Below are 15,810 nucleotides of genomic sequence, written 5' to 3'. Positions count from 1 at the left end.
AAGCACACGAAAATCTTTCGACAAATGATTAAGAATAACAATAATAAATTATAAATATACAGAGGTAAAGCTATGTAAATTGACATTCAAATCCTCACTGCACTAGAGTGAGGAAAATAAGACAGTCAGCTGAATCTGCTAGCAGTTTTAACACCCAAAAACTTAGTAGCATAGTTTGGAAAGGGAATACTTCATGTCCATAAACATTTAGGCAAAGATAAACAAAAAATGAAAAAGAACAAACAATTGAAAGTATTTGAGGAACAACATCATCTTGATCGTCAAACACGAGTATCGTTATCACCGTCTGGTATTAACATAAAGTTATTTACTAGAGGGAAACCAATTTATACACCAATGCTTTCTTATATAAATATATATACAGATTATTCCTTCTCACAACAAGAGAAAAGGAATTTAGCAACAAAAGTTAGAGAACCGAACCCTTCGAGGTAAGTTGTATATGCAGCTAAGAAGTTTCTGACTTCAAGAAATTGTAGCATTCCAATTGCGTCATCTCCCCACCTGCCACAGGATCGAACTGGCATCTAAAGAAACTGCAAGCACAACCCAAGGGATAACCAGATCAATAATTAAAAGGGTATAAATCAAAGCAAAACAAGAAAAACCCTGTGGATCCATCTATCGCTGCTTCACTCTCCTCAGTGTTTTGCTATACAAAATGCATTCTGAAAGGTGGAAATAATCTCCAGACCAGCTGTAAGCTATATACATACATAAATACAAAATGTTTACGTGAAAAATTGAACTGACATACCTCCCATCCATACCAAGAATGACGACAGTATTCTTCTGGTGGCCAAATGCAACAATGTATTGTATATTTTCGTGCAATCGAAATTGTGCGACTGACCATTCAGAGTTGAAATATTTTGGCAGCACACCTGAAAACAAGGGAACAGATTCAGGGAACATAAAACATTTCACTAATTTTTGTGAAGCAGCATTAGTTGAAACAGTGCAAACTATAGCATTAAGCAACCAGAACATTTTTTTCCTCGACTCCTCAAAGCACAACACCAGGTTCAATAGATCCAAATCAACACTAGCTATCCATTTTGGTATAAGTAGATCTTGTTATTTTCCAGCCAGGAGAGTTCCATAACAACACTCATACGGGTTATATATAATAATTAGAGCACTTAATCTGAAAGGTCAAGAGTGTCGAGGATTAGGTGCATCATAAAGGAGAGTTCAGAACCCAGTATCTGAATGATCTAAATGGTACTCATCTATTATTCCAAATCCTAGGTAGATAGCACCTTGATAATGGTTATAACCCAACCAAGAACCAAATGGTAACATTTTACCACTTTGCTTAGCATTTTATCTTCATTCACCTGCCAGGCACTTATTTAGAGCTTAGCATTTCCCACCTCTGCATAACTGACAATCAAGGGAGCTAAGACTACCAGCAGCAGGCAATTATGGTTTGGCAGGTAATCTAGATTCAAGAACAAATTTGAAGAAAAAGTTGCAAATAATTATAAGAAGATGGCGGAAATGATAACAAAACCAAACAGCAGGATGTGAAGTCACAGATTTTTCTGGGAGTCGACAAATCGCTTGATGTAGATGTTGTTGACTACCAATGATTCGAACTCTTTAACTCATAAAAGGGATGTCAGCACAAAACTAATTAGACTAGTTTCTGGGCAAAGCGTGAGTGCTTGAAAAGTGCTAAAGCACTATAGAAGCAAGAGTAACATCTCACAGTGCTAGAGCACAAATTGCCATATGATTTTGGACCTAGGCTCAACAACTAAAAGGATGAAGAAATCCACTTGTCAATCCAGTGAGATAGAACCACATTTACCCGGATAACACTTGGGTTAGTTGCAACCAGCAACCACTCAATTAGAGACTTCTGACATCTCAACCGAACACCACTAGATCTACCTTTAAAAGAGCAAGTTTGTCATATGAGTGGTAGTGTACCTCTGCTCTAGGCTTCCAAATTTAGCTATGCACCAATATGTCCCATTATCATCCACCTCCTACTGCTAATTTTTCATCTGTTTTATCTTTCTTTAGTGTCACATCCTAATCAAATATCTCAAATGCAGTGGACTGCTCATAATGCCTTAGCTAAATCCAATTTATCCCACATGGTGTAGTTATTCATCCCAACATGTCTTTTTACTGAAACAACAACAACAAAACCATAAAATCTCAACTATTTGAAGTCAACCTCATTTTAATAACACAGATACTCTCAATTACTTATTGTATCCATATCAGATATGTCTGACACAATATTTGCTGGATGCTCACAACATGTTGGGCATAAGATTGGATAGAAAAAATAATAATTACTCATTAATACCCATCATGATATATGACTCCATATTCTAACATGGTAATATTATAAAATAATAAGCTTAACTAAATATATATTGCTTAATCCACACAATATCGCTTGTTATTTCAAGATATGACATATTCAAGTATCAGCATCTTTCATAACTCTTGTCCCATTTTTGTTGTTTCCTCAATATATGACGTCTCCAAGTATCAGCATGATTCATAACTTGTCTCTCTGAAATAAATAAAACTTTCATCGCTCTCTCCTCTTCTTTCTATTTCTCTTCCATCTCATCATATTGCAAGCCACTGGGCCGACAGTTTGGAACCATGCCACCAGGAGAAGCAAGAAAGTTGACAACTAGCTGAACCACGATTTACCACAGAAACCAATAAAAAAACGTTAATGGTCAAGAAAAGAAACGCTATTCAGGATCTTGATGAAGAGCAAAGAACTTTCTTTGAACTAATATTTCTTTTATCAGTGATCAGTTCATCGGTCAGCATCTTGAGTTAAAATTTATTCATAAAGTAGTAGTTTATGCAGTAACAAGGGTAGGCATGTGCTATTTAGAAGTGATTTAACCCATTCTAATGCAGCATAATAACTAATCTATAACAAGCAGAACTTGTGGTAATGGAATGAGTGGTTCAAACTTCAAACTGCTGGAAGCTTTCGTTACTTGGATAAGTTATTGGCAATGTGTGGTTGTGGCCTCCAAAAGCATCTACATAATTGAAGTTCTAAACTCTTGTGAACAATAGGTTGCTATGGAAGGAAGACACCAGGAGAATCACTTGAATGAATCATACTAAGAATGGGTAATAAGGATACACTATCCAGAATACACAGAAATTTGTAATATGTAATATTTCTAATTTGCAATCCAGTTCTTCCAAAAAGAGTCTTTAAAACCATCATTGAATTTTCTAGTCAATTGATCATACTGCTCACTTTGTTATCTTAATTATAAAACCATTTATGTAAGCATTATTATTTCAAACATAAGGAAACACCTATCCCATTATTTGAAAGATGGAGCTCTTCCTGTTGAAAAGAGACACCAACTACAATAATAATATACACTTTTAATGAATAGGATGCTAAGTAATTGATCTGCTATCTAGTACATGCATTTTTGCAAATAATCAAGCTCACCTTTGAAGAAAGAAAGATGTGAACTTGTAGTTGGCACATTTGGATCTGATGCAGGGCGAGGCTTGTCATGTGCTGTCGATCCTAAATTAATCTTCAGGCTGAATACATGAACAGTTCCTTTGTCGCTAGAGACTGCTAGCCACTGCAAGTTAGCAGAGAAAGCCAAGCTATATATCTCTGCTCTATCAGCACCTCTTCTAACCTATTTCACCAGGAAGAATTAAGAACATTCAAAAACCAGTGAAATGAAGTAGAAAAACACACATTAGCAAATATGAATGCATAGAAATGGTATGAGAGCTCTGTAAGAGCCACTTGCTACAATTTGCAATTCGTCTGGGTCAACCATAAAAGTTCAAGTTTGTCAAATATTACACAACAAAAAAGGGGGAAATGTTAAGCTACGGTCAAAAGATACTAGCAGTTCACCAGTCAAAAATGATATCGTGCACCAAACCTAAAGCTGCAACTGAATCCAAGACATCAATTTCTAGAGTCTCCTAATCAAAGATTTTCTTTCCACTCAAAAAATCAATAAAAAATAAATGTGGGAAAAGAGAGTAAACAAGAAAAAGAAGGATCCACTACGTAAGAGTGATTGCATGGCATATGCAACTCACCACCTATCGTGGTAATCCATGTTACTAATGCCCAAGTACAATTGATGTTACTGCCCTGGCATCTCCAATCCATTAATTTTCTATTCTACTCAAATAGTTGATGCTCTGAGTCACAGTACATGAACAAATAACAAATCTCTTCTAAGAGAATAAGACATAAGGCCACAGATGAGTCAAGCGGTATGCAACTAAGTTGATGTTTGGCTCGTTAAATGCTCACCCAAGTTATTTTCCAACTTAAATGAAACAAGTCCGAACCCCATTCCAAAGCTAAATTTTTAAATGAGACAAGCATGAACATAGAAAATACAGCTTGTTAGGCTCGCAATTTGATTTGTTAATAAGCGCTCATCAATAAGCTCATGAATACAAGGTTCGCCATACTGCAGCATACCACTCGATACAAGCGATACATATCGGTCTGACAAGGGACTGGTATGGGTGGTACATCAATATGCCTCCATGTACCATGTGTTGGTACGCTCAGTACGACTCAGTACAGCTCGGTACATACCATATAGATAGTTGGTCGGTACACCGATACAGATCGGTAAGACAAACCATGCATGAATAACCCCATGAACAAACTCATTCATAAACAAATTTGTTCATAACAAGGTTCGTCGTGTTGAGCTGTATTGGGCAGTATAGGCAATACATACCAATCCGACAGTGGATCAACACGCAGACCTCCCTATACCGAACAGTCCATAATAAGTGACCCTGTATCGGGCAATACAGGGTTTGTACCAAGCCAAACAATCAAAATTTGATCGTTACCGATCTGTATTTCGAATGTTACCAATGAAGGGTTGGGATTTATTGAATTCAAACAGTTCATTTGATCGTTTAAACTAGATTTAAGGGTTTTTAAACCCTTTATACTCCCTCATTCACTCCCCTTTTACTTAAACTCTTCTACTCTCTCAATCTCTTTCTTCCTCATATCTTTCTCTCGTTCTCTCACATTCGCATTCTCTTAAACTGAACAAAGTTGCGATTTATAGATTGGATCAAATTTGGGAGGCTAATCGTATTATGGAGAATCTTACGGCTAATAGCAGTACAATGATAGTTGGTCACTTTTCTTCGATCAATAGTACAGTGATCGATTTTATGATACGAAGCAGTAGATCAGTGGCAAAAGTAGAAGTTCCAGTATTCTCCAACCTCTATACTAATGCATGCCGCAACCGTACTTAACTCGGGAGTTACCTTGGACATGTGTGATTCATGACGATTAGACTACGATCATCACCATATTGATGCACCAATGACATACAGTGTATCAGTATACTATGTCGTAGGATTAATTTCAGGATTAGGTCAGTCAAACATATCATATTGATATACAAATGAATACATAGGGTCGAGGACCCCAATTCATTGCTCATAGAGTCCCGTTGTTCTTTTCTGTGGTAGAACCAGGTATATCCATCAATCGATCCATTTATTATTTCATTCATTTGAATAATAAAATCTAACTCAAAATCTAACAATTTAAATCATTTCTTTCCAAATAATTCAATATCAACGAAATGATGTTCCAGAATATGCTACAAAGCTATTCCTCAAAGCTTGAAAAAGATGTGTCACTATTCTTTTGTAATTTAGAACATTTTTGCTGAAATTATACTAAATTTATATTTATTTCTAACTTAAAAACCCTAATATAAGTTTGTTTTATTTTTCAAGTAATTTTTTGCCCTTTTTTGTGTCGTTAGCATGCCCTGACATGCCAACACTCGACACACCGGTACGTGCCGACCAACCGACACGTTGGTTTGGAACGGTAAGACAAACCTTAGTTTATAAGTTCTCATGAGTAAAAGCATGTCTATGAGTTCACAAATAGTATATCCAAAGAGTTGTCATTATAATATTTTACAAACTCATGAATAAGTTTATAAACTAATGATAAGCCATGAATTATGACATATGTCATAATCAATTACTTCAATTATTGTAAAACTGAAAAAACAAATGTATGTGCGAATTAGACTCATATTTATTTTTATGAATTGTTGCATCAATAATTAAAAATGAGAAATCAATTAATGTTTAGTAAATTACAGATATATATTTCTTTGGAATTGAAAAAGATGGATCAACAACAATACACAATTAATCATGATTTTGTATTTTTATAGACTATACATCATATGCACTTACAGTTTGAATGTATATTAAAAATATCTAACATTGTTGTTGTTATTATTTTTTGTTTGTTTTATTTTTTATTTGTATTTACTTTTCATAAATAGTGTTGGAAGTTATGCCTACTAAATTCTTAACTTTTTATTGAAATAATAGCTAGATTTTAAAACCTTCTCATTACCAATTTGAGCTTGAGATCAGTTCAACAACAATACACATTTTTTCATTGTTTTATATTATGATGGACTATGGATTATACGAATTTGAAGTCTATAAAATGTTGTTGATATTTTTTTGTTTTCTTTTTGGATATGTGTTTGTTTTTCATAAAAAAGTGATGGAACTTACAGAAACTAAATTAGTTAACTTGTACTGAAAATGAAATAATAGCCAGATTTTTCTTAGCAACTTGAATTTAAGTCTGGGCTGACTCATTTCATATACAAACTTGAGCTCAAGCCAAGCTCATTAACAAGATAAACAAGTCATTAAGGAACTGAGCTTATACAAAGCTTGAGATAAGCTTAAGCTGTCCGAGTATAAGCCACGTCAAGCTTGAACATCATTTTCAAGCTCAACTCAAGATTTGAACAGAGCTCGAGCTACCTATTGAAACCAGTCGAGACTCTAGCTAAAGCTCAACTTGGCTTGGCTTGATTACAAACGCATAAAGACATGGACAGTAATCATAATTATGGATACAGTTACTTTGTTAGAATAAAAAAATATACCTCTTAAGGTTGGCTTGGTTGCGTGAAGCAAATAGGAAGAACATGGTGTTACACTAAATAAACCTAGATTAAGTTCAACCAAGCAACAAACTATAATAAGGAGGTGTAAAAAGAAAAAGTTATTATAGTTCCAAACCAAGTAAAATTGTTAGATTTTTAAACAACAACAACAACAAAACCGTAAGTCCTAACTATTTGAGGTCGACTACATAGATCTTTTGTCGCTATTGAGATCTGTAGAAAGTTATATATTTATTTAAATTCAGAATACTTAAAAATCCTTATTTATAATTTGTATTATAGTCTTTTTAGGTCTTTCTCTACCTCTCATCGTATCGTTAATATTAATTATTTCACATCTTCTAACTATCGTATCCAGAGGTCTCCAAATCATATGTTCATACCATCTTAAATGATTTTATCTTATCTTATCCTCTATCAAAACGATACATAGTTGTTCACAAATACAAGAATTTTTTTTCCTATCTTTCCTAGTAATTCTATACATCTATCTCAACATTCTTATCTCGACAACATAAAACTTTGCTAGATTTTTAAATAATGGCATATATGTTCAGAATTTGGAGTAATATAAATCTTTATATAAGAAGAAAAGGATAGTAACACCAACAATTTACATGCACTAAGAGGTGTATCTAGTGCACAAGGCTCTTGTCAATACAGGGTCTAGAGGGTCAATGTATGTAACCTTAACAATTTGCATTCGCTAAAATTTACAATTTTTTTTTGCGTAAAAACCAAATAATTTTGGTTGAACTGAAACATAAAAAATTGAGAACTTGATTTTCACCCCCTACTTGAACTTTGATTTCCATTACCATCCCATGCCAAGACTCTTTCGCCCTTAAAACTTCTGCGTCAAAACAGCTTAGGCATGTCCATTACTTCCTCAGAACTCAGTTTCCTTTGATAAACCAACTTAATATGTTGTACAATCATATTATTGTCGTGCTCATTTTCTCCTATCCACCAAAAGAAGTTAACATGCCAACTAGGATTGAGGTATGACACTTAAAGAAACCAACACTTGAAGCCAGGCCATGGTCTGTGGTCAATAGTGATTCTCTTGTTACAATCTGGTCGAGATAAGAACCCCCCTCACCTATAAAAGACTGCTCAATACACAAATAACTTAAACAATTTACTGACTGATAAACTATTGAATGTGATTTAGATTTGTCATGGAGTTGGTTAAATAAATTATCATTGTTCCTGAAAACAAAACTTCAGACAAATCTAAAAGCAATATAAGCATTGGCAGATGAAAAATAAATCAAGGAAAAATTGTGCAAACTTTGCTGCCTTTTTCAATAAATGAATGTACCTAATTAAATCATCCTATGAATGTTTAGAACTAAGGGTTCAAATGGGTGAGCTAGCCCATCCAGTCAGTCAGTAGACTCGACAAACGACAAACAGGTAAAAATTAAGGACTTGAATTTATTTTCTCAAAGCTGGATCAACCTCAACCAGGACTGATTGATTAAAATATCTTCAAAGCAATATTAGCACCACAATGTAAAATTGGTCATAGTTATCTACAATTATCCTCTAACTACAGGAATAAGATCAAGATAGCTAAATTGAGTTAACAATCTATTATCAGTGGTTTTGGGGCAACAGTTATCTTCTATATCTTGGTTTTCTAAATCTCACATCATTTCACGCCCTAGTTCGTGTTATTCTCATACTGATTAAAGTTTCATTAATCATTTGCATATCTTTGCTATGATGTTGCAATTAGATGGGATGAAAGACTATCATGACGATAATTTGCAATGCTGTTGAGCCAGCTTGGTAATCAATAAGTGGGAAATTCTATACTTGCCTAAGAGGTTCCCAAGCATTTATGAGGACAGTCTAACAGTTTAGGAAGTTCACTTGAAAAAACAAAAAAAATCATATATATAAGTAGCTACCATAAAAAACCTAAAAAATAGAAGATATTATCGCAAATTCTTGAGACAAGCATATAGTTGTGAAAACAAAAAACCAAATGAGAGGTTAAACTAATTGACAACAAAACATAATCCTAATAGATTTTCCTCAGTTAAACAAAGTTACATAATATGGCTTGGCAACATATTAAGAAAGCTAAAAAGTAAAATCACAAGAAGCAGGATTTTCCAATTCTCAACTACAAAATGAATAACTTGAAAGAGAAATAGTTCACTTGCTACGATAGCACAAGAAGAAAAAGAATGAAGCAAATCAAAAGAATCTAATATAAGTTACTAGTAACTAAACAAAGGAAAAGGGGAAAGTGATAATGATGGTACAAGACAAAGAAAAGGAAATGATAATACATGCTAACTTGAAAAATAACAGTAATGTGGGAAAAAAATAACAGTAATGGAAAAGAATATTTTAAGCACTTAAGTACCAGTGACAGAATAACAATTAGCAATAGCAGCAAATTATGATATAGTGGAAGGAATCAGGGGAAAAAGATGATGGAACTGGTAGAAATCATTTTAGCAACAGTATTAAAGGAAAAGAAAGCAGTATGGGCATAATAAAGAAAATAAATATACAGAACACAAAATTCCATAATAATAAAAGATACATAAGAGAGAAAGAGAAAGATAACCAATAAATAGCAGTAGATATCAATCAGCAGTAAAAGAAACAAAAGGTGCAGGAGAGTAGTGGAAATGGAAATACAACAAAAGAAATGAAATAGGAAATTCCTATATGCAAATATCAACGAGAAAGAAAATGAAAAGGAAAGATAAAATGATACCTATTTTGCTGCCAGCAATATCTATTATAGTATCTTACACATGTTGACTCTATACCACTAAGTTGTGATGTGGCAATCTACCTTGGACTTAAGCTTGGAACTCTCGACTCAAAAAAAGAAAAAAAAAGCTCTTACACTTAAGCTTGAAACTATATTATTCGCTTAATCAATTAAGCTAGAATTTCATGGCCTACAAATAAGTAATCTGATGTATAAGATGCTAATAGATTCAAATGATCTAGAACAAAGCTTCTAGACCCGAGATCAATATTTTCTTTCAAAATTATATAGCCTGCTCTAAGAATATAGGTTGACCAGACATATAGCCATGTAGATCAATGAGCATAAATTAAAATCTTCGCTCAAAGCAAAAGATATGATGACACAAATTTTTACTATTATAAGGAATAACAAAGCGGCATGTTACAGTCGAGAATGAAGAGCATAATTTGGTTACTAGGCTTTTGCATTTGAATCTCAACATGTAACCAACATAAAAAGATTATTCTATTAATTGATGCCATAATTGTTGGAATAAGACATTTCCAAATATTCCTATTTGAAACAACTCCATGGATTTGATTTTGCAGGTTATGTGCTACCTGTTTGTTTGAACTTAACAGAACAATCGAGTTGAGCATCAACTTTAAAGTTCAGTAAATACAATTAAGATAACTTTATGAATTTCAATTATGTTATAACTTATAGAAAAAACTATGCAGTATGCGGAATTTCACGTATGAACAACTGTTTCCTACAAAAATGTAGACAATTTTATGTTTCAAAATTACTGATTGAACAATGGCATAGTGCATGATATTAAACAATAGAAAAAGAAAAAATTGATATCCATGGTAAGTTTGATCCAATGCGAGGTCTTACTTCTTGAAGGAGCATTCCATCGACTGTACTGAATATCCTAATCAGTGTGCCCTTGGAGCTTGCAGTTGCAATCAACCGTCCATCCTGAGAAAGTGCGAAGCAAGCAATCCTTGAATCATGTGCCATTATGAACTTTGTCGACCTCGCCCCATAGTGCTCCACCCTGACCTGGCCCTTCTGACCACCGGGGCAGACGAGCACAAGCGACCCCTGCTGCTGTGAAACAGCGCATAAACCCTTAGGATTGGGCACAGTCTCAATCTGATGCACCAATTTGAGGTCCGCAAAATTGTACACGAATATTTTATGGTCGAGCACCACGATGATCCTGTCTCTACGGAGCCGGACAGCGCGGACATCCGACCGAAACGACAGCTCCCCAATGCACCGGCTCTGGTGATCATCCCAAATCATAACCTTATTGGGCGGATAATACGGGCTAGTCCCGCCTCCGACGAGCGCGAGGATGTTACACCTGAACAGCATCTCGACAACGCCGACGCCACCGCCGTCGAAGTCCCGGCGAAATATTTCCCGAAAGGGATCACAGTTGTAGATCCGGAAACCCCTATCGGTGCCAGCGGCGAAGCAGCCGTCGTCCTGGTTGAAGGAAAGATGGAGCAGCGACGGCGCCACCGAGTCGGCCTCCACCTTCGGCGGCGACGACGAGGAGCTGACGGGTAGGAGCGGCGGAAGGTCTGCCGGGAGAGCCGATTCGTGGGAAGAGTACGAGGTCTCGGCGGCGGGTAAATCGACGGAAGGCGCAACTTCGCCGCAGGACTCGGGTTCGACGGGCTCCTCCTCCTCCCTCGGAACGAAAGACCGAGGCGGCGAGGGCCGGGAATCCTCCACGAGAGGGGGGGCAAACGAAGAATCAGAGTCAGGGTCTGGATTCGTCCACGGGAGAGGAGAAAGCGAAGAAGAAGAAGAGGAGGGGGAGGAAGGCGATGGAGGGATCGAGATGGAAGCCATGGATGGAGAAGGGGACGAGTAGAAGCGAGATGAAAAGGAAGGCGGGCGGGGAGAAGAGGGGAAGCGGCGAGGACTCGCCGTAGAAGACAACACGGATTCGTTGTTAAATTACGGTTATGCCACAAGGTGCACAATGTAAGAACAAGATGAGGTTACTTTCGTTCCGTTTGTGGGGATCGGATTGGCGAGCACAAATAATTGTGCTCGCCGTGAGCGACAGCACACCACATTCTTCGAGTCGTCGTGGCGGATTATGAGGGGGCCCACCTTTGACACCGTCAATACAACGTCATTTTATATTTCTTATTTCTTCATGTGAGTGAGACCTGAAATATTTTCATTTACTTACTTATTTGATAATGTATTTATTTATAGTTTGAGGTGTTTAATTGATACTTATTAGTGATATCATTTAGACAAAATTTCCACATTGTTAACACTTCATAGTAGTATCATATATGTAATTATTACATATTAATGCTTGGAATATATCAAACCACGCTAATTAGAAATATATATATTTATTATAAGATCAAATTAAGATTGAGTAACCGAAGTATCTTTTTATCAAATAAAATTAGATTATAGTTGTTGTGTGTATATGATACAATCTTCATTTATAAATTTAGAGCGATATCAAACCACCAAATCCAATTAAAATGGGATCACTAAACTAAACCTACTGTCAGGTATAAATAAAACTAAAAATTATAAACATATATAAGCATTATATCAAATATCTCATTTATAATTTTATCCATGATAATTTAGCATAAATATTATTTATAAATAACATAAGCATTTTACATTTAAAGGATGCTAATATAATTTTTAAAATTTTTTATATATCCTCTAATATTATTTAAATCATAAAAATTATCAACATTATTTAGTGAGAAACTAACATAATTTATGTAATTTTATTTATTTATATAATATATATTATATTATTTATTATAATATATAGGTTGTATTTTTATTTATTTAAAATTTTAAAATATTAGAAGGGTAAATTTATAATAATATTACATCAATATATATTTAAAATATAATTTTTATCTATTATTTATCAAATACTCTTAACTTAACTAAACATATAATATTTTTCATATCTTCCACAAAAGATCTATATAATTGATCTTAAATAGTTAAAATTTATGATTTTATTATTATTGTTTGATTAACATAACAAAAGCCAGAAACTAATACTTTGACTTTGTAGTTAAGAGAAAAAAAATTTACATATGTATTATTGTAAATCTCTACTAACTATTGTAAATTAATAATTAAAAACATTAGGAATTTCTAATGATTTATTTATTTTAATAATTATTCTAACAAAATGAAGAATAATTTTATACGAATTGAAATCCATATTTGTGAAATTATATAGTATCAAAGGACGCAAATATCCGATTGACTGCAACAAAATTTCTATATTCATTCTAATGGAGAGGATTGGTTCAATTAAGTTCAACCAAGTCCAAATTAATTATCAGAATCCCCAATCATGTATTTGTGTAAGTTAACATATGATGATCTGAACTAAATCATTACAGGATTGAGGATTCCAAAACACTGAGCTCTGTGTGGTGTCCACACTAATGAATAAACTATATCTAAAGATGAACAAAGAATTGAATATCGAACACTCTAAACTTTATACAGTCACTAATTTGCACTAACCAACATCGACGACATGATGAAACGAAGAGGGAAGAGGAAGTCGTCTTCTTTAGAAACCGAAGTCGCCGGCATCATCGAATCCGGCATCGTAGCCTGCGCCGTAGGCGGAGGCGTCGGACATCATGTCCCCAATCAGAAGCCCCCCGAGGGCACCGCCGAGGAGCCCCGCTCCCAACCCCATCCCGAGCCTGTTCTTCCTCTGCGGCTGTACCACCGGTGCCGGCGCCGCCCCGTACCCGTACCCCGCCGGAGCGTACCCGTAACCGTACCCATATGGTGGCGCTTGCTGGTACCCCGACTGTGGAGGATACGGCGGCGGCGCTGCCGCGTATGCGGGATACGGGGCCGAGCTGGGGCCTGGCGGGTACGCCATCACAGGCTCATCCGCCTTCGCCGAGGACGGCGCTGAGTGCGAGGCGGAGACCGCAGGGTATGACGTGACCGGAGGCCGGCGGGCGTCGAACGGGGCGGCTGCCGACGCGGTGGCGGGCGCCAAGACCCGCTCGCTGAGGCTGTAGGAGAAGTTGAGGACGCCCTTGGGCTTGCCGGATTTCATCCCGTGGACCTGATAGCTGACGAACTGGACGGGCCGCGGGCCATCGCCGGCACCGGCGAGGAGATCGGAGAGGGGGACGCGGACCTCGCCGATGTCACGGTCTCCGAGGGCTCCCTCGGTGCGGAGGAGGACGTGGAGAAAGTGGCGATGAGCGACGTCGTTGGGGACGGTGAGGCGGTGAGTGGAGTTCCAGGACGGGTTGCGGCCGCCCTCGCGATCGGGAGGCGTGCGCTGCCACACGCGGGTATCGCTAGAGATGGTGACAACGGCGTAAACGGCCATCTTGGAGAAGACGTTGACGTTCTTGAGGTCCTTGGCCGAGATCAAGGTGATCTCCATCGTTCTAAACGCCATGATTCGATCTGGGAATACTACACGATGAGATTTTGGAGAGAGCTGCGTTTGGGGTTTGGGAAGAAGACGGACGATCATTATATAGCGGCTTAATCATTATGTCGGTTTTGGCGAAGCGGTATCGGCTGTTTCGTAGCAGCTTCGCGTATTTGTTTACGCGTTTGTACTATGAAATAACAATAATACCGTTTTTACCTGCTGCGTGGAGCTCGGAAATGGAGCCATGTGGCAAGGAACGGTATGGCGGTAGCCCAGCTTTAAAAGCGAGGCCGTGTGGGCCTTTCTTACTTGACGGATGACCGAGGTCAGAATTATTCATCCGTTGGGACGAATGGCTTCGCTGAAAACCTAGAAGGAGGCGGTTCTGTCGACGGAGTCACGCCCGCGTTGGCTTTTGGTCAATGCCAAAGTCGCCGATGATGGTGACGTGGCACCAAATTCTTGGTGATCTATTGCGGTGGAATTGGGGAAGTTTCTCATTCAGAGTAAATAGGTAAAAATATGTGAACGTCCTAAAAAAAATAGGTTTCCAGTTTTGACAATTTTCCAAACGTAAATTATAGTTGTGCTCAATAATAAAACGCGAATTTTCAATCAACTGCATGGATACTTTCTTATAAAATAATTCTAAATAAATAAATAAAAGTAATTAATTTTTTACTATTTTTAATATGAATTATTTTAGACTAAATGTAATTTTAGAAATACGATTGCACCCATGTTCACCTCTAGATGGAGTTGGTGGGGTTCTCTTACCAATTCTATTAGGACCATTTTTTTATATATAATTGACAGGTTCTCTAATCATTATTTATCAATTTTATCATATCCATTAGGTATTTATGTAGGTATTTAAATTGGAATCGAATTTATGTATCTTTTTCCTACCTGAATCCATCCCATATTATGTGATTAAACTATACCTAAATTAAGTTCATTAAATAATAAATCTGATGTATTAAACAAATATAGAGTTAGAATAGGTTGTCTAACACACAGTAAGGGTTTAGAGTTTGAGATATAGGGAGAATGGAGAATTCAATATGAGATCCTTAAAAAAAAAAAAGGCTATATGGGGGTGTACTTGATAAGGCATTTTGATGCTTAAATTAATAAGAATTTGGATGCTATGATCAGATGCCAAAAAGAGCATTCTAAATACACCTAGAGGGATTTTTTATAGTAATATCAGGTGATCAAACGCCTTGGATTAAGATTATGATAAATATCAAAAATAATTATGAGTATTATTTACGGACCAATGGGTGTGGAATCATGCATCGAACCTATGGGATGTGAAGTAACAACTTGCTGAGTCAACTTTCCTATTATTGTCGTGGGGTCGATTGTGAGGTCAAGTCAACACCTTAGTTAGTGCCATGCTATTAGCCTTGTAGGGTTGGATCCCGCATGATATATCAATTAAATAAGATTAAGGTGTTAGTTAAGGTATTAGATATGCGAAAATAACTTGTCTGTCCAGATGGATCATTGATTACTTATGCATCTTGTCTCCCTTGTCATCTTCCTTGATTGTGTTTTAATGCATGAAGTGGGGTTAAGACATGATGTACTATTCAATAGGTTATCAACCTAATCTAGTA

The 15,810-nt window shown here is 36.5% G+C and overlaps 2 protein-coding genes across 2 annotated transcripts; both read right to left on the bottom strand.

Moving 5' to 3' along the window:
• Positions 1-229: 229 nt before the first annotated feature.
• LOC103993376 (autophagy-related protein 18a) lies at positions 230-11,775 on the bottom strand. The gene is made up of 4 exons (XM_009413409.3): positions 10,639-11,775; positions 3,485-3,686; positions 779-905; positions 230-557 (listed from the first exon to the last, which is right to left on the bottom strand). Exons 1-4 carry the CDS (start codon positions 11,608-11,610, stop codon positions 470-472), a joined length of 1,389 nt encoding a protein of 462 aa, XP_009411684.2. The 5' UTR covers positions 11,611-11,775; the 3' UTR covers positions 230-469.
• A 1,414-nt stretch (positions 11,776-13,189) lies between these two features.
• On the bottom strand, positions 13,190-14,269 carry LOC103993377 (protein SRC2). The gene has a single exon (XM_009413410.3). It carries the CDS (start codon positions 14,204-14,206, stop codon positions 13,346-13,348), a length of 861 nt encoding a protein of 286 aa, XP_009411685.2. The 5' UTR covers positions 14,207-14,269; the 3' UTR covers positions 13,190-13,345.
• Positions 14,270-15,810: the final 1,541 nt, after the last annotated feature.

The sequence above is a fragment of the Musa acuminata genome, chromosome BXJ2-8, assembly GCF_036884655.1.
Source record: "Musa acuminata AAA Group cultivar baxijiao chromosome BXJ2-8, Cavendish_Baxijiao_AAA, whole genome shotgun sequence".
NCBI lineage: Eukaryota > Viridiplantae > Streptophyta > Magnoliopsida > Zingiberales > Musaceae > Musa > Musa acuminata.
The sequence above is the reverse complement of the archived record's forward strand: the minus strand, read 5'-3'. Positions and strand labels throughout refer to the sequence as shown.